This window comes from Delphinus delphis, chromosome 13 (assembly GCF_949987515.2).
Source record: "Delphinus delphis chromosome 13, mDelDel1.2, whole genome shotgun sequence".
In the NCBI taxonomy this organism is placed as follows: Eukaryota; Metazoa; Chordata; class Mammalia; order Artiodactyla; family Delphinidae; genus Delphinus; species Delphinus delphis.
Window position 1 is genome coordinate 51,116,212 of NC_082695.1, and position 20,250 is coordinate 51,136,461.

The 20,250-nt window shown below is 39.7% G+C and overlaps 1 protein-coding gene across 2 annotated transcripts in view; it reads right to left on the reverse strand.

Annotated features, from left to right (window-relative positions):
* TPGS2 (tubulin polyglutamylase complex subunit 2) overlaps positions 1 to 20,250 on the reverse strand; it is a 66,096-nt gene that overhangs the window by 4,083 nt on the left and 41,763 nt on the right. Inside the window, exons 4-7 of one of the 2 annotated variants that reach the window (XM_060028921.1) lie at positions 19,930 to 20,058; positions 11,449 to 11,562; positions 9,520 to 9,680; positions 2,442 to 8,203 (exon numbers count right to left, since the gene is read on the reverse strand). In XM_060028921.1, coding sequence (XP_059884904.1) covers positions 7,973 to 8,203; positions 9,520 to 9,680; positions 11,449 to 11,562; positions 19,930 to 20,058 — 635 coding nt within the window. In that variant the 3' untranslated portion in view covers positions 2,442 to 7,972. Of the gene's footprint in view, positions 1 to 2,441; positions 8,204 to 9,519; positions 9,681 to 11,448; positions 11,563 to 19,929; positions 20,059 to 20,250 lie in introns of those variants that run through there. The other variant, XM_060028922.1, reaches the window with a different exon arrangement.

The window sequence follows — 20,250 nt, forward strand, 5'->3', positions numbered from 1 at the left end:
GGACCTTGGAAGGAAGTCGTGGCACAACTGGCTAGCACTGGCAGGTAGGAAATTATAGGTATAAAGTCACAGAAGGAGAACCCCACTGGTGTTTAGGAAGCAAAGTGAGAGGATCAGTAGGCAGAGCCAGATGGCTCATGTAGAAAGTTAACGGCTAGAAAGAAAGGTTACAGTCGCGTTACAAAGGAAGAAGGGACTAAACTTTGAGTTCTTACCTGTGTATTTAATCTTCACAGTAACTCCATAATGAAGGCTGATGTGTTAATCAGAGAATGCTTGGTGGGAAAAGCAGAATCCAGTCTGCGTTGGCTTAAGCCAAAGGAAATTAATCACAAGATTCCAATTTGGATTGGTACTCTCCCAGTGTCAGTCAACTGTAGTCAAGGAGGCAGAGTTATACTACACAAATATGGCTACCAGGGACCCTATGTATATATAAATGGCTACTGTACTGAACAGAAAAAAAGTTAAGAATACATATTGTAATCTCTAGAGCAACTGCTAAAATATAATGCACAGAAGTATAACTTAAATCAACAGGTAAGTTAAAATGGAATTATTTAAAAATTAAAATTAAAGGGATAAAGAACAGGGGTATAGATAAATATGATTGGTCATAAGCTGATAATTGTTGAAACTGGGTGATGGATACATGAGGATTCATTATACTATTCTATCTTTGTAAATGTTTAAAATTCTCCATAATATAAAGTTTTAAAAATGGATGTATTTCATACAGAAACTAAAAGGTCCCTTGGTTCTTCTGTTCCAGTCATTGTATATGCTTCACTAGATTAAAAACATTTTGAGTTCTTCTCCTGCAATGAAAGCAAAACCACCCAGGCCCATTAAGTAGAAAGTTTCAGAGTCAGTGAACATTACTGTCGTCATTGTGGTTGATTAAAAGCCCTGATGCTTGGAATCTTTCCTTGCAATTTTGATTTAGTAGGTCTGGAGTGGGATCTATGCATCTTATTTTCTACACACAATTCCAGTGACACTGATGCATGCCCACCTTTGGGGAGCACAGGAATAACCCATATTCTGTGGATTATCCTATGCAGGCTGCCCCTTGTCATGCCTATCCTTGGCTTGGGTACTTCCCTGCTGTAGGACGCAAGCAGCATGATGATGTGGCACTTCACGCAGTCTTACCTACGTCAAGGCATCGTGAAGCATCCTGCCATTTATTCTCTTTCTGTAATTCCAGCATAGAGTCTTTTTCCTGGGCAGTTGATTTATAGTAGCGCCTATTGCCACTTTAATTGCTTTAGTTTCAAAACATTAGTATCCTTGTGAGCTTTTTCCCCATGTAACCCACTCAACCTATGCATTGTCTGAAGCCTTTTGCCAGGAATGCTCCCTTCCCCCTTCACCAGGGCCAGCTTCAAGGGCATGTGACCTGTGAAGTCACACAGAGCTCCACACTCAGAAGGCCTCACACTTGCTTTAATGCTCTCCTGTTACTGCCTTGAAATTCTTAGTTTTATCTTTGAACTTGTGTTTTGTAAGTCAAGCGTGATGAGACAAGCATACACGTGAGCAGAGGAGATATGTGCAATATGTGTGTCCACTGTTCCTTACCACCTCTTTCATTTACAGCCATCGTGATTCTCGTGAGCACAGAATTCTAGTGGGCCCACCATACATGAGAGTCCAGGGAGGTTCAGAGTTAAGTACAAGGCAAGCATGTTATGTCTACAACTGAGAAAATGGGGACACAAGGGCCCCAAAAGGTCATACTTTCTATTTGAACCAGACTTGATTTGAATGCAAAAAGAAGGTAATGGCATTCTAGGAAGCATGAATGACCATGGCACCCAAACATTCCCTTTTTTACTCATGTTACTTTCCTGTATTAGCCAGCCACTTACGCTGAAATGATGACACAGAAGGAAAACATAGGGCAGCTCAAAATTTCTCTTTCAGTCCTTCCTTAGTCATCAGTAAGTTCAGAGTGTTGATAGAATGTGTACATATCAGGAAGTGAAATATCAGTTGAGCTACTTTTGCGTGTTGTTTCCACTGTTCTGATAAGAATGAAACATATATGCATACAAAAGGTATAAAGTAATAATTGTGTAATTTTTGGTGATGCTGTACATGAGTTAAATGCTCTATAGCTGCACTAAAAACTGGAATAGCACAATAGAAAGAGCAATGATAAAATTAACACTAATAATTTAAAGTTCTAATTTTTCCTAGAACAGCATCAAGTAGCAAACAGATAAAACACTGTAACAAGTTGTGAGAGAGACCACAGAAGAAAGGTAAAACAAATTAGTACTTTTTTTTTAACATCTTTATTGGACTATAATTGCTTTACAATGGTGTGTTAGTTTCTGCTGTATAACAAAGTGAATCAGCTATACATATACATATATCCCCATATCCCCATATCTCCTCCCTCTTGCATCTCCCTCCCACCCTCCCTATCCTACCCCTCTAGATGGTCACAAAGCACCGAGCTGATCTCCCTGTGCTACGCAGCTGCTTCCCACTAGCTATCTCTTTTACATTTGGTAGTGTATATATGTCCATGCCACTCTCTCACTTCGTCCCAGCTTACCCTTCCCCCTCCCTGTGTCCTCAAGTCCATGCTCTACGTCTGCGTCTTTATTCCTGTCCTGCCCCTAGGTTCTTCAGAACCTTTTTTTTTTTTTTTTTTTTTAGATCCCATATATATGTTAGCATACGGTATTTGTTTTTCTCTTTCTGACTTACTTCACTCTGTACGACAGTCTCTAGGTCCATCCACTTCACTACAAATAACTCAATTTCATTTCTTTTTATGGCTGAGTAATATTCCATTGTATATATGTGCCACATCCTCTTTATCCATTCATCCGATGATGGACACGTAGGTTGCTTCTATGTCCTGGCTATTGTAAACAGAGCTGCAATGAACACTGTGGTACATGACTCTTTTTGAATTATGGTTTTCTCAGGGTATATGCCCAGTAGTGGGACTGGTGGGTTGTATGGTAGTTCTATTTTGTTTTTAAGGAACCTCCATACTGTTCTCCATAGTGGCTGTATCCATTTACATTCCCACCAACAGTGCAAGAGGGTTCCCTTTTCTCCACACCCTCTCCAGCATTTACTGTTTCTAGATTTTTTTGATGATGGCCATTCTGACTGGTGAGAGGTGATACCTCATTGTAGTTTTGATTTGCATTTCTCTAATGATTAGTGATGTTAAGCATCCTTTAATGTAATCAGTATATCTTCTTTGGAGAAATGTCAATTTAAGTCTTCTGCCCATTTTTGGATTGGGTTGTTTGCTTTTTGGATATTGAGCTGCATGAGCTGCTTGTATATTTTGGAGATTAATCCTTTTGTCAGTTCCTTCATTTGCAAATATTTTCTCCCATTCTGAGTGCTGTCTTTTCGTCTTGTTTATGGTTTCCTTTGCTGTGCAAAAGCTTTGAAGTTTCATTAGGTCCCATTTGTTTATTTTTGTTTTTATTTCCATTTCTCTAGGAGGTGGGTCAAAAAGGATCTTACGGTTGATTTATGTCATAGAGTGTTCTGCTATGTTTTCCTCTAAGACTTTTATAGTGTCTTGCCTTACATTTAGGTCTTTAATCCATTTTGAGTTTATTTTTGTGTATGGTGTTAGGGAGTGTTCTAACTTCATTCTTTTACATGTAGCTGTCCAGTTTTCCCAGTATCACTTATTGAAGAGGCTGTCTTTCCTCCATTGTATATTCTTGCCTCCTTTATCAAAGATAAGGTGACCATATGTGCATGGGTTTATCTCTGGGCTTCTATCCTGTTCCATTGATCTATATTTCTGTTTTGGGGCCAGTACCATACTGTCTTGATTACTGTAGCTTTGTAATACAGTGTGACATCTGGGAGCCTGATTCCTCCAGCTCCGTTTTTCTTTCTCAAGATTGCTTTGGCTATTCGGGCTCTTTTGTTTTTCCATACAAATTGTGCAACTTTTTGTTCTAGTTCTGAAAATGTGAAAAATGCCATTGGTAGTTTGATAGGGATTGCATCAAATCTGTAGATTGCTTTGGGTAGTCTAGTCATTTTCACAATGTTGATTCTTCCAATCCAAGAACATGGTATATCTCTCCATCTGTTTGTATCATCTTTCTTTCATCAGCGTCCTAATAGTTTTCTGCATACAGGTCTTTTGTCTCCTTAGGTAGGTTTATTTCTAGGCATTTTCTTTTTGTTGCAATGGTAAATGGGAATGTTTCCTTAAATTCTCTTTCAGATTTTTCATCATTAGTGTATAGGAATGCAAGGGATTTCTGTGCATTAATTTTGTGTCCTGCAACTTTACCAAATTTATTGATTAGCTCTAGTAGTTTTCTGGTAGTATCTTTAGGATTCTCTATGTTTTGTATCATGTCGTCTGCAAACAGTGACAGCTTTACTTCTTCTTTTCCGAGTTGGAGTCCTTTTATTTATTTTTCTTCTCTGATTGCTGTGGCTAAAACTTCCAAGACTATGTTGAATAATAGTTGTGAGTGTGGGCACCTTTGTCTTGTTCCTGATCTTAGAGGAAATGGTTTCAGTTTTTCACCATTGAGAACAATGTTCTTTGGGTTTGTCATATATGACCTTTATTATGTTGAGGTAAGTTCCCTCTATGCCTACTTTCTGGAGGGTTGTTTTTTTTTTTTTTTTTTATCATAAATGGGTGTTGAATTTTGTCAAAAACTTTTTCTGCATCTATTGAGATGATGGTTTTTCTCCTTCAATTTGTTAATACGGTTTATCACATTGATTAATTTGTGTATACTGAAGAATCCTTGCATTTCTGTGATAAACTGCATTTGATCATGGCGTATGATCCTTTTAATGTGCTGTTGGATTCTGTTTCCTTTATTTTGTTGAGGATTTTTGCATCTACGTTCATCAGTGATATTGGCCTGTAGTTTTCTTTCGTTGTGACATCTTTGTCTGGTTTTGGTACCAGGGTGATGGTAGCCTCATAGAATGAGTTTGGGAGTGTTCCTCCCTCTGCTATATTTTGGAAGAGTTTGAAAAGGATAGGTGTTAGCTCCTCTCTAAATGTTTGATAGAATTCGCCTGTGAAGCCATCTGGTACTGGGCTTTTGTTTGCTGGAAGATTTTTAATCACAGTTCCAGTTTCAGTGCTTGTGACCGGTCTCTTTATATTTTCTATTTCTTCCTGGTTCAGTCTTGGAAGGTTGTGCTTTTCTAAGAATTTGTCCATTTCTTCCCGGTTGTCCATTTTATTGGCATATGGTTGCTTGTAGTAATCTCTTATGATCCTTTGTATTTCTGCAGTGTCAGTTGTTACTTCTCCTTTTCATTTCTAATTCTATTGATTTGAGTCTTCTCCCTTTTTTTCTTGATGAGTCTGGCTAATGGTTTATCAATTTTGTTTATCTTCTCAAAGAACCAGCTTTTAGTTTTATTGATCTTTGCTATCATTTCCTTCATTTCTTTTTCATTTATTTCTGATCTGATCTTTATGATTTCTTTCCTTCTGTTAACTTTGGGGGTTTCTTGTTCTTCTTTCTCTAACTGCTTTAAGTGTAAGGTTAGGTTGAGATTTTTCTTGTTTCTTGAGGTAGGATTGTATTGCTCTAAAATTCCCTCTTAGAACTGCTTTTGCTGCATTCCATAGGTTTTGGGTCATTGTGTTTTCATTGTCATTTGTTTCTCGGTATTTTTTGATTTTCTCTTTGATTGCTTCAGTGATCTCTTGGTTATTTAGTGGTGTATTTTTTAGCCTCCATGTATTTTTATTTTTTACAGATTTTTTTCTATAATTGATATCTAGTCTCATAGCGTTGTGGTCAGGAAAGATACTTGATATGATTTCAATTTTCTTAAATTTACCAAGGTTTTGTTTGTGACCCAAGATATCTATCCTGGAGAATGTTCCACAAGAACTTGAGAAGAAAGTGTATTCAGTTGATTTTGGATGCAATGTCCTATATATACCAATTAAGTCCATCTTGTTTAATGTGTCATTTAAAGCTTGTGTTTCCTTATTTATATTTTCATTTTGGATTATCTGTCCATTGGTGAAAGTGGGGTGTTAAAGTCCCCTACTGTTATTGTGTTAATATCGATTTCCCCTTTTATGGCTGTTAGCAGTTTCCTTATGTATTGAGGTGCTCCTATATTGGGTGCATAAATATTTACAATTGTTATATCTTCTTCTTGGATTTATCCCTTGATCATTATGTAGTGGCTTTGTCTCTTGTAATAGTCTTTATTTTAAAGTCTATTTTGTCTAATATTAGAATTGCTACTCCGTATTAGTACTTTTTTTTTTTTTTGCCATACGCGGGCCTCTCGTTGTGGCCTCTCCCATTGCGGAGCACAGGCTCCGGATGTGCAGGCTCAGCGGCCATGGCTCATGGGCCCAGCCACTCTGCGGCATGTGGGATCTTCCCAGACCCGTGTCCCCTGCATCAGCAGGTGAACTCTCATGCGCCACCAAGGAAGTCCAGTACTTTTAATGGTAGTTTATCTGAGTTTTGGAGAAAAGGCCCCACATTTTCATTCTGCACTGGGTCCTATATATTGGGTAGCCATTCCCGCTCTTGAGTGCTCTGCTCCTCCTGAGGCAGGTCTCAAATCTTTCCTTGTTGGAACCCCCTTCTGTCTACAGCCCTTTGGGGATTCCACCTGATTGTCACTGATTTGAAGGCCGCCACTGTTTCGTGGCTCCTCTGCTGCTTCATTTATGAAATCCAGAGCTGGACCAGGACTTAAGAAATAATTCAGGGGCTCCATGATCTCTAGAGGAAGGACACCTGCCACAGTGGAAGATGACACAACTTCTCAATCCCCTTCTAACCCTGACTTGGGGAAGCAGCCAAATGCTGGAATCTCTTATCTGGCACTGCTGGTTCTCTTTGATGAGTTTTGGCAGAAAAATGCTTCTGGAAGACTAAACCTCAGCTATTATTATCCTTGACAGCTTGGTTCCTCTCTATTCTTTTCTGCTACCCAGTGAATTGTTAAGCAATTGTGAGTAGGTAGAGCAGGTGGAGGCTCTTGTCAACAGTGACTGATCTCATCAAAACTCTGCATGAAGAGTCCTGGCAAAGCAATGCTTGGGAGATTTTATTTTGTTTTGGTTTTAATGGTACAGCAGAATCACCTCTTCTTTTAAAAACAAGTGAGAAAGATGATAATTTTGGCAAATGTGCAAATATCACATCACAAAACTGGAAACAAGAAGCTTTATAGGAAACCGATGAAGATGAGAAACTATAGGAAACTGAAAATGAGCAACGCAAGATCTTTGTGGTGAAGGCTATAAAGAACATAAAAATGTATATTCAAGGTTTTTCATGGAACATCATTATAACCCATCAAATTAAGGTATTAATATTCTCTAACAAAAATTAACTGATCTGAGGAAGGGTAATGCAGAAGTATTCTAATGCAGTGCTGCCCAATAGAACTTTCTGTGATGATTGATAGAAATGTTTGATCATCTCTGTGCTAATACAGAATCCACTAGCCACATGAATACTCCCATTGTGGCTAATATAACTGAGGAACTGAATTTTTAACATGGCTTAAATTTAGCTGCTTTAAAAAGTGGCTACCAATTGAGCAGCATAGTTGTAATGCTTCATAGGTCAAAACCAGTGGTTTCTATGGGGGACTTCTCTAATTACTGTTGAGGGGTAAGGGGTTGGAGTAGAAAGAGAAGAAAGCTCTTAACAGATCTACTTAGTCACTTACACAGCACCTTACATTCTCCACAGCTTCCAGAATCAGTAGGTGGTACAACCTGCTGTAAGGGGTATGAGGGAAGGATTCTTGGGGAGACCTGAGTATGCTTTTCCAAGTCCTGGCTCAAGCCAATGGCAGTAAAAAAGGCCTAGGATTTTGTCACTCAGACGGGGAGGGGACTATGGTTCCACACACAGAATCTGAGGCTTGGGCCACGCCTGGGGCATCTGTGCATGGAAATCATCGCTGTGGGGCTGGCAGGGAGCTGGAGGTGGGGTGCTCATTTTCGGACAGGGTTTCCAGAGCCAGAGGAGGATTTAGAGGTGGAAGGAGGACCTGCAGGCCCTTTCTGGCCACATGCAGGCTGAACAGACCCTTTCTTTTTGGGGATTAAGGTCTTGTTCTTGCTCTTGAACACTTTGCTGGGATCCAGCTTGTTCACAAAGGAGTCGGTCTCTTCCGTGAGTAGGTTTGTGTTGTAGGTGATGGGTTTATACATGTTGAACCATTGCTGTAAGGCAGAATTAGGAGAGAGGGTCACAATTCAAAGGAGAGGAGTATGTGTTTATGCTCTTCAGGGGAGATACAGGGATAGAGAGCTGGGGAGATGAGGCAGAGTAAAAGACTTCAGGAAAAACTGCCTCTAAAATCTATTAGCACTTCCTTTAGGTAAAAGGGAAGACACACATTGCTTTATGGGGTCTCATAACCTTTAAACATGAGGACTAAGAATCTGAGTAAATGTGCTTCCTTCTAACCTAGTATGCACTGAGCCTGGTATGCTAGGTCCCAAATCATCAGGGTACAGTGTCCTAATTGTTCTGCCTCCAAACCAGCCACTGCCCATCAGGTGGACTTGGTAGCATCCTTCCCACAGGGAAGGAGCAGACAGAGGCCAGAGCAGGCCTCTACTGAGGGAAGTTGCCTGCTCTCTTCCCTACAGGCTTTCTGGGCAGCTGAGGGCAAAGGGCATCTACATTTATTTTCATTGATCACAACCACCCACTGTGTTGCCTGGATGTATGTCACTGTCATGTGACATTTGAGGAAAGTGAGGTCCACTTGATGAATACATTCATCGAGTCCCTCATTTTTTGCCACCCAGTCAAAAGTTCTTCTAGACACACCTGGTGTTCTCAAACCAGGCAGTGTATCAGCATTACCTGACATCTGTATGTTTAAAATGGTGTCTGGATCTATAATAGAAATGAGGCACATCCATACTTTGAAATACTCTGTATCATTGAAAAAGACAGCTCTCTCTATATATTGATAGGGAATGAGCTCCAACATGGAGTTAAGTGCAAAGAAGGTGCAGAACAATGTGAATAGTATATCGCACTTGTGATTTAGAGAAAAGGAACCAAAAACTGTATGCATGCATGCATGCTTTCTATCCAATAAAGTATCTCAGTGAGGGCACAAGAGAAACTAACAGTGGCTCCCTGTGGGGAAGTGGATGGGGAAGCTGGCCAGTGAATAACAGACTGATTTTTCACTGTTCCTGTATGCATGTACTGCCTATCCAAAATGAATGGTCAAACCTAATCTCCCCCCACCACCAACCCCTTTTCATTAGAAGTTAAAAACTCCCCAGGTGATTCTGAGGCTCAGCCAAGTTTGGGAACCATTTAACTAGATTAGTATAAAGTGAGGTTGTCCACCTAAATTGGAAGCACCTGCCTTGCTTATTGAAAATACACGCTCCTGGGCTCAACCCCAGATCTCCTGCATCAGATGAGGAAGCTGGGAATCTGCAATTTAAGCATTTCCTCAGAAGATTCTGATACATTCTACAGTTTGAGATGACAGGTGGTCCCCCCTTACCTTGGCCTGTGGGCTAATGCCATAGCTGGTGAAAGCATACTGCCACTGGGGCAGGCCCAGGTGGGTGATAAGCAGGCGATAATAGGCAGTAAAGGTATCTGTGAGAAAATGCCAGTATAATGCTCTGTCCAGGAACCAGATCTCAGTGTCTTGTGCTAATGCTGAAATAGCAGACAAAGGATATAAAGGAAGGGATGGCTTAACACTTTTTTCCTTTTATCTACAAAGTCAACATCTACTCATGGTTAAAACAAATTTCAATAGTAGAAGGAATGTAAACTATAAGTAAAAGTTCCCTTTTTTCCCTTCAACCTCCCAGTTCTGTTCTCCAGTGACCACTGTTACTGGCTTCTTTATATTCTTTTACAAATTCTTGATCAGTCAGTCGACTGATCTATCTGCTGGGCTTTGGCCATCTGTGCATTCAGGCTATCTAAGCAGCACTCCTTTCTTGTGCGGACTCAACACTCCCCCTCCCCCAATAGGTACATACTGTGGTCTCAGCCTTCCTGATGGAGAGGCACTCTGTCTGAACAGTTCTGGCTTTCTCAGGAGGTCTGTCAGGAATTAGAAGTGCTGTGAGAAACCACCATGGAGGAGCCCAGACCAGCTTCCTCTCCTGGGACTCCTGCCTGTGCGGCTGTGTGATGTGCTGGTTGAGCTGAAGCAGGCACTATTGTACCAGCTCCTGCCTCACGCTTGCTTCTGACCGTCCATTCTTAGTACTCCTAGTTCATCTCCTAGGCCTCTCCTATTTCATCTCCTGTCTAATGGCTGTAACATCTCCCTAGGTGGCCTCCATCCTCCAGTACCTTCCACTTCCATTTCTGCTTGTGGTCACATTTTCATTTGAATCCTGCCATACTTCTGCTAAATAACCTTGACTCCCCACCTACTTCCACGTAACATCCAAACCCCTTCACCTGGCTTTCAAAACTCCACATGAAAGGGAATCACAGGGCTTCTGGTGTCATCTCCTCCTCATCCACAAGATGAACCACGTGGCCAATGAACTGGAATTGTCATTCCCCCCAAATCAGGTGCATTCTCTCATGGCATAGCTTTTACCCATATCCCTTTGCTTGGATGCCCCCTTTTGCCCCACACCCCACACCCCCCATATCTCATTCAGACCTATACTTCAAGATGCAGCTCATTAGTTGCGGCTCACTGGCTCCTTAGTTGTGGCACACGAGCTCTTTAGTTGTGGCCCCACATGCTGCAACTAAGACCCGGTGCAACCAAATAGATAAATAAATAAATATTTTTTTTTAAAAAAAAAGATGCGGCTCAAAGGCTACTTCACAAAGACTCCTCCAGCTGGAGATGATCTCTCCTTTCCCCCAGAGGTAAACCCTGGTGTGTCTTCTCACCCTTTGCAGGCAGAAAGCTACTTGAAGAGGGCTGGACATTGTCCAACTCTGTAGTTCCTAGGGACTGAACTGCTGTTAGAGGGCCAGGTGGTGCCCACTGCTCAAGAAGCCAGAGCCGCCTTCTCTTGATTTCCCATCTGGGATCTTAGTTTGAGGTCTAGTAATTCAGATTTTTATTGCTGTTAATTGGCCTACATAAATACGTGTAAAAGACAATGTTTTTCCTGGATGCTTTTCTAATGCATGAGCCTGCTGGAGGAGTTATAAACAGAATGACTATTTCTTTTAGCATTTATTCACTTATTATCCTAATCTTATTATTTTGCAGTAACTCACAAGTGACACAAATGACAATAGCTTAAAAAGACTCTAGTAATTGGCCTGGAGGGGGATGCTCAGAGAGGACCAAAGGGGTTTTCTGGGTCTTGGCATCTACAAGAGACCCAGCAGCACCTCAGGAGGTCAGGGAAGAGCATGCCTTTTGTGTGATGGCTGGAGAGCAAGGTCAGCCAAGGCCATTCCCAAGCTACAGGACCATGCCTGCCATGATTCTTACCTGGTTTCCCTCTTTTGTAGACAAGGCAAACCTTCCCATTTCCGTTGCAAGGATCCAGCTCAAATATTACACTGCGAGAATCAAAGTGAGGCTTCTCTGGCTGGTTCTCACTAGCTGCAAACCCAGAAGTTAATGGTAATGTTCAAACACACTCAGCTCAAACATACTTATTCATCCAGCTTTGCTTGGATGAAAAAAACAGAGGGAAAAAAAGCCTTATCTCAAACATATTCTTAACTATTATTTTCAAATGTGGACCAAATGTATTCTATACTCTAAATGTCCTGGGTCTTATTCATGGTCTAAGCCTCTGTCTGGGCTCCCCTACCACCAACAGAGTGTCATGGAATCTGGGGAAGGGGGCATGAGGACAGCAAACTGAACTTCCTGGGAGTGGGACTACATAAGTCAGAGTAATCTGAACAACTTTTTTCTTTTTCCCCAGATACATGGTTTCCCCTCGTTTATAGCACTTCATGATCTTTTGATTAGAATCCTTTTTCCTCTGTCTAAAATGTATATTCGTGGCATGTTATGTTTATTTCTATTATAATTATAACATTATAATTAATGCTAAGTCTGGCTCTGTTAGAAATACCTACCTAGAAACGAAATACCATGATGTAACAGAAAAAAGATAAATTCTTAGAAATGCAACCATCAGAAACCTTCTCTCCTGCTTCTTTCATTACAGCAATTATGCAATAATGATTAGCATTAGTGACTAGGGTAGAAAGTGTTTAACAAACCTAGGAGAGATTGGATAAAACAGAGTATATAAAAATAATATTTTTGATTTACACATATACCCATACATATAATTTTACATAAATGCATAAATATTTACATTTCTAAATAAGAAGACTTTTTGTGTTTTTTTTTTTTTGTTTCTTTAACATGGTTTTACCCTCCCCTGGCAGTTATACCTTCATATTCATCTCATATGGTCCTAGGCAGACATATAGGTATACATTTAAATTTTGTGAGATCGTTTACTATATAAAAATGGGATACCACACATGTTACCTGAATCTTACTTTCTATACAATAATACAATGTGGAAAGCCCTCTAAGGGATGTAACTCTAATGCATTCTTTTTAATGGCTGCCTGACAGTTTGTGGGAGCGGATGCACCCTAATTTATCCTGTGAGCCACCTATTGATAGGGGGCCAATATTATTCTGCTACAAATGCTACAGTAATCATCTCTGTACCTGTCCCTTTGTTCTGGTGCTTTTGTTATACGGCTAGACACCCTGAAGTATTATAGAATGGACATTGCCAGACTGCTTTTTGAAAAGGCCTTTGTTTTTGAAAGATATTTTCATGGGGTATAGAATTCTAGGTTGACAATTTTTTCCTTTGAGTATTTTAACTTTTTTTTAATCAAATGAATTTGCTTAAAGAATATTTTATTTTTAAATTTTTAATGTATTTATTTTTTATTCTGGTCTAACAGCAAGATTTTCCTCTGATTGTTTCTTTCTTTCTTTTTATTGGAGGATAGTTGATTTACAATGTTGTGTTAGTTTCAGGTGTACAGCAAAGTGAATCAGTTATACATATATCCACTCTTTTTTAGATTCTTTTCCTATATAGGTTATTACAGAGTATTGAGTAGAGTTTCCTGTGCTATACAGTAGGTCCTTATTAGTTATCTATTTGATATATAGTAGTATGTATATGTCAATCCCAATCTCCCCATTTATCCCTCCCCCTTCCCTGAGTATTTTATCTTGATTGAATTGTTTCCAATGAGAAATATGCTATTATCCTTATCTTTGCTCCTTTGTATGGAATTGTCTTTTTCCACTGACTGCTTTTAAGATTTTCTCTTTATCCCTGATTTTAAGCAATTTGATTATGTTTCCTAGTATTGTTTCTTCATGTTTCTTGTTCCTGGCTTGTTAAGCTTCTTAGATATGGTTTAAGTTTCCAAGTAACTGGTACAGTTTTGAGCCACTATTTCTTCAAATAGTATTTCCTGGTCCACCCCCACTTTTCAGGGACTCCAATTATACATACATTATACCATTTGTTGTCCCTCAGTTCACTGATGCTATTTTGATTAAAATAATTTTTTATTTTCTTTCTGTGTTATTTTGGACTGTCTATTGTTATGTCTTTAAGTTCTCCAGTCTTTTCTTTGGCAATATCTAAACTATTGTTAGTCCCATCCAGTGTATTTTTCATCTCAGAAACTAGTTTCATCTCTAAAAGTTAAGTTTGGATTTGTTTTTTCCTATCTTCCATGTCTGTACTAAGTTTTTGGACATATAGAATATAGTAATGACTGTTTTAAAGTCTGTATCTGCTAATTCTAAACTGTATCTCAATTCTGGATTGGTTTCAATTAATTTTTCTCCTCATTATGGTCATTTTTTTCCTGCTTTTTTGCATACCTGGTAATCTTTGATTGGATGCCAGAAATGGTTAATTTTGCATTGTTGAGTGCTTGCTATTTTTATATTTCTATAAATATTGTTGAACTTTGTTCTGTGACACAGTTAAATTACTTGAAAACAGATACTTTCAGGTCTTGTGCTTAGTATTTGACAGGCAGAACCCAAGGCAGCATTTAACCTAGGGCTAATTTTTTCCCCATTACTGAGGCAGGACCCTTCTGAGTACTCTACCTAATTCTGTGTAAGCCATGAGGTGTTTCAACCTGGACGGTAGAAACGGACACTATTCCTGCTTCAGTGTGAGTACCAGGCATTTTTCCCTCTAATCTTCTTGGGTGGTTTTGTCCCTGGCCTTGGGTAGTATCTTCACACGTGTGTGCTCATCAGTTCTTTCCTGAATACTTGAGGACACTCTGCAGATCTCTGCAGTTCTCTCTCTATGCAGCTCATTCCTCTCTGTTACTCAGTCCTGTGAACTCTACCTGTCTTCATCCAGCTGGGCTCTTAGTTATGTCTTCTCAACAGGTACAACAGGTTCTCCTTGGGTTCCCTTCTCTATGCTGTCGACTGGAAACTTTCAGATAATAAGCTAGGGTTCACCTCACTTGCTTCCCATCATTCAGAGCTCAACATTCTTCCCTGTCTGGTGGTCAGTATCTTGACAACATCCATTGTTTTATATATTTTGTCTGTTTTTGGTTTTTTTTGTTGTTCCAGGTGGGAAGATAAATCTGGCCTCTACTATTCCATCTTGGATGAAATAAAAAGTCCAGACTGTAGGCTCCCACCAAGTTTTAGCAGCCTTGACTGATGCTGACTGGGGTCTGCCCTCAGGTGAAAAGTTATAAAAATAGGAAAATCATTCAGTGTGGTTCCCTTGTGCCATTTGTAGATGCCACTCCCGTTTCTGCTTATTTTTGGTTACTCTCCAGTCCTTTTAGGTAATTATTTTAAAAGTTTCCCCAGAGTTTAGAGTATTATCTGCACAAGTCCTGATCTGGTAAAAGGTAGTATGCCATATGGCCAGAATCATAAGGTCAAATCTACAATGTCACTGTTATTAGTTCTTCACTGAATTTTTAGTTTGGTTTTATCTCCATGTGCACATTAGCACACTGTCCTACAGTCTGTGCCTAATAATTTCACCCTCAGGAATAACAGTGGATATCTTTCTGTTACCTGTTATTTGTGCTGGTTCTTGTTCATGGTGTTGTGTTTCTTCATGTGCCTGGTTCTTTTTAAGTAGGATTATTTTTGAAAAATTATTTATAAAAACAATGAGGTCTAGGATAATGTTTTCTTCCTCTAGGGAAGAATTTTTTTTTTATATGAGTTTTATACTGAGATATAATTCACCTACCATACCATTCACTTAAAGTGTACAATTTAATGGTTTTTAGTATATTTAGAGCTGTGCAACCATAAACAGTCAATTTTAGTTCATTTCTCTGGCGTGAATTGCTGTTTTTTTCTGCCAGGCCCCTGGGGAGATTAGTAATCTGGAATCAAATTAGTCCAATTTTGGGATTTAACATTTTCTGGGATGCACAGGTGACTTATACTTGGGCTTCGGTCCATGTGAAGAGTGGTTATTTCTGGTTCATTCTATCTCCTACAGTATATAGCTCCTCATGGTGCTAACCAAAAGGGTAGGGTAGTTTTTATGGGTGCCATCTTTTGTAGGTTCTAGACTCCATTTTATTCTTCTAGTCTCACATATGGGTCAAATTCTCAGCTTTTGAGTAGCCTCATTGCCTCTTTTGAAAATGACAACGTATCCTAGGCAAAAGCAACCCTAAACATTGAGCCTCTTCCCTGGATTTCTGTCTTCTTCTGGATGTTGATCTGGTGCTATCTCATCATCTTATTAGCTCTTATTTGATGATTTTTATATGTTCCCTGACTTTTCAGTTGTCTTCAGCAGGAAGACTGCTCTGAATTACCTATCTGCCATTACCAGGAGGCCTCTTCATCAGTTTAAGTATGCTTCTGAAAATAACATATAGATGAGCTTTGCTTTTTATATCAATCTGATAGTTTCTGCTTTTCAAAAGGGAAATTCAATCCCAGCACACTTAACATAATGATTTATCTGTTTTATTTTATTCCTCTTAATGTTTTGTTGCTTATTTTATAATGTTTCTTTTCCCTTTTTCTTATTTTTACTCATGTGATTCAACATTCCTTTATTAGGTTAGAGATTCTAAAGTAATTTTTTATTCCTTTAATGGTTATCTTCCTTTTTTTTTTTGCTGTACACGGGCCTCTCACTGCTGTGGCCTCTGCCGTTGTGGAGCACAGGCTCCGGACACACAGGCTCAGCGGCCATGGCTCATGGGCCCAGCCGCTCCACGGCATGTGGGATCCTCCCGGACCAGGGCACGAACCCGCGTCCCTGCATCGGCAGGCGGACCCTCAACCACTGCGCCACCAGGGAAGCCCTATCTTCCTTTTTTTATGTATTTGCATGACTGGATCCATATGATTCTACCCTTACTTGAAAACAATATGCCATTGTTTCTCTAACCAAATGTGGTATGCAGAATTCTAAGATGGCCTCCAAGATTCATGCTTGTGTGTATACACACCTGTACAACCTCCTCCCCTGAGTGTGGTCAGGACCTATAATATGATGGAGTAGTCATTCCCTTGATTAGGTAACATTATGAGACTCTGTTGTAGCAGACTGGAGAGAAATATTCCTGCTGGCTGAGAAGCAAGTGGCCATATTGTGAAAGGGTCTTGTGGCTAGAATCTGAGAGCAGCCTAAACGAGCCAAGAGTGAGCCCTGGCCAACAGGCAACAAGAAAACAAGGACTTAGTCCCACAACTGCAAGAAACTGAATAAGGTCAACCCCCGGTGAGCTTGGAAGAGGCCCCTATGCCTCAGATGAGATCACAGCACCAGCTGACACCTTGTTTCTAGTCTGATAAGATCCTAAGCAGAAGACTCTACTAATCTGTAGCTGAATTTTTGACTCATGAAAACTGTTAGATAATAAATTTGTAGTGTTTCAAGCCATTAAATTTTTGGTAATCTGTTATACATGAATAGAAAACCAATACACCAAGACACTCTGTTTCCCCCAACAAGGCATACTATTTCTTTCCTAGAGTAGGATGAGGGCTTCCACTTTCTACTTCCTTTCCTCTTTGTCCTACATTTTCTTTTAAAAGGACTCTCTGGAACATTCCTTGTATTAGTTGCTAGGGCTACTGTAGCAAAGTACCACAAACTGAATGGCTTGAATAGCAGAAATTTGTTATCTCACGCTTCTGGAGGCCACAGATCCAAGGTCAAGGTTGGTTCCTTTTGAGGGCTGTGGAGAAGAATCCATTCTATGCCTCTCCCCTAGCTCCTGGTGGTTTGCTTGCAACTTTTAGCTTTCCTTGGTATGTAGAAGTACCACCCCATCTCTGTCTTCATCTTCACATGGCTTTCTTTTATATCTGTATCTGCAAATTTCCCCTTTTAAAAGGTTGTCAGTCATACTGGATTAGGGCTCCACCCAACTCCAGTATGACCTCCCCTTACCTACTTACTTCTATAATGTCCCTATTTCCAAATAAGGTCACAGTCTGAGGGAGTGAGGTTAGGACTTCAATATATGAATATTTCCAGGGGGAAGGGACACAATTTAACGCATAAAGCTCTTATACCTTGCCTCTCTCCTTTCTGTTAGGTTTAGCTGAGGGTATATGTTTAAACATATTCTATGCACTATGTCCCCTTTTTTCCAAGAGTTCTTATGTAAAAGTTGTATACATTTCTGGATATTAAGATTTAATTAAGTCTTTCTCTTTCATAGGAGGTTCACTAATCTCTTGTTTCCTTTCCTCTTTATATATCTGCATCTTGAGATCTCCATTCCGTTTCATCTGTCTTTTGGTTGGAGTATTTATGTTCTTAAAGTTTTACACATCCTTTAATATTCTTCTAATAACCTGAGAGGTATGTTTCATCTGTATATATAGGACTCTTGATTTTCACTTTTTCTCTCAGTAACCTGTTTATGTTTTTTACTGCCTTCTAGTTTCCACTGTTGCAGGTGAGAAGTCTGATGTCAGTCTGATTATTCTCTCTTCACAAGTAATTTGTTATTTTTGCCTAGAAGCTTGTGATTTTTTTCTGCATCATGTAATGCCTAGGTGTCTGTTTTCTCCTGAATTCAATTTGAGTCTAGGAGAGCCCTTTCAATCTGCAGATTGAATAAAAGTTTTTGTTTATTACTGTTTATTTATTATTCCCTTTCCAGCTTTTTTTCTCTTTTTGAGCATCTATAATTCCAATGGAAGGTCACCTGGATGTATTTTCTATTTCTCTCACCCTCCACCTTTTCACTCATTTCTCCTTTTAAAATTTATTTATCTGTCCTTTTAGATATTTCTTGCACTTGCTTTTTCAGGCTACTAACTCAGGTCTCAATATTTATACTTGTCTTCAATTCATCTAGTCAGTTGTTTAATCAAGAATTTTTACTTTTTTTCTATAGGAAGTCTTTGTGCTGTCTTAAATGCCCTTAAGTGTTCTTGTTTTTATTTAGGTTTTCATCTGTGTCCTCTAGCAGTGTTACTTCTCTGGTTGTGTATTCTGATATTGCTTCCTGATTGTCCTCTTTCTAACTGCTGAGTCCCCTGAGAAAAGTCAGCATTTTTCTACTTAAGTTAATGAAACTTAGGTCTAATTGTTGGACTATCCTAAAAAGCATGAACTCAGAAGGTGCCAGAAGCCCACGTGGTTTTTATCCCCATCAGTATGTAGGACAGTGTGGTCTCTACCCCTACCTGTCCTTTGCTGAGGTCCCTTGAAATCCTATCATCTAGTCTACCTTTATCTACCAGCTTCAAAAGCAGGGTATACCCATTCTACTTATTTAACAACTCCTTTGCCTTTTAGGGGTTAGAGAGCCCCAGTATACACATATGAAGCAAATGTGACCTTTTTCCCACCCTTGAGGATTCCACACATTTCTAAGTGATAAACTCTTCCCAGGGCCCAACACTTTCCAGGCTCAGCTCTTGGACTCCTCCTCCTATTGTGCAGCTGCTTGTCCAGTTGAAAGAGAAAGCCTTGCATCAGTTCTCTCTGTCAGAATTTCAATGCACTCCAAGGCATTAGTATTGGAGACACTAGTTGCCTACTGAATATTCATTCTCCCTTTTTAAAACTCCAGTTCTGTTTGATGAGGCAATACTACACAGCTAAAAATACTTATCTCCTCAAATTCACTTGCACTATGGGTAACCTTTTTGACTCTATTCTGGCGAATGGTTATTGGGAGGGGCTTCTGGAAAAACTATTAGTTTTCTGACAAAAAGGAAACTATTCTGCCAAGAGACAGTTATTTTGCCCTTTACTCTTCTTTTTCCTGCCTGGAACATAGACTTGAAGCTTGGAGGTAGAGCCCACATTCTTCAAACATGAGGATGAAAACCAAACAAACACAAAGGCTGTTGCGCCAGGAATCCAGAGGGAGACTTTATCATTGAGTTTCTCAAGCAGCTACACCAGCCTAGTTCCAGATTTCTTATTATGAGAAAAATAAACTATTTAAACATTGTAATGGGGGTCTGTTATACGCAGCCAAACACAGTTCTGACTGAAGTCCTCACTTATACATAGTTGATCATAGCTTTAGCAGCCATTTGAATTATAAGCCATTTCAATCAGAAGTGGCAAAGAGCCTGAAGGGAGGAAGGGAGCTGCATTTAGACTGCCACGGTCCCTGAAACCTCTCAATATTGAAATGTGGAGTGAAGTTTAATCTGTAACATTCATTCACTTACCAGGTATTCATTAACTGCCTACTATGTGCCAGGGACTGAAGTGGGTGCTGGAAACAAAGATCCCAACCCTGGCATTTTCTTCATGAAAATTTCCTTTTTTGATACAGGCTGTTTTTTTTTGTTTTTTTTTTTAACCTTACTCCCATGGTTCAGAGAAGCCATAAATGGGAAGGGTTGGGTTTAGGGGAACATGTAACAATGCCACAATTTCTTCCTATTATTTTCAACATTATAAAATGGAAACAAGCAGGCTGACTTCTAACTCAAAGCAGAAGTCCCTCCAGTTACCTTCTTGTGTATCGTCCTCCAGGTCTGCAAGAGTTGGTGCGTTAGGAAGTGAGTACAGGGAAGACTGGTTGAGTTGAGTCAGTTTTGAGATGCTGTTAATTGCCATGCTGCCCAATGGAATGGTATGTTCTATGGGAATGTTAACAAAAAGAATTACATGGAGTAATAAGCTAGTTACCATGGTCATCAGAAGGGCTTCTGCTTGACTAACGTAAGCCCAGCTATTATTTGATCCCAGGGTTGAGGAATTGAATGGAAAGTGGAAAGGAGAGAATCAATGCACTACATGCTCCAAAGCACCAGCCTTTTATGCAAAAAAAA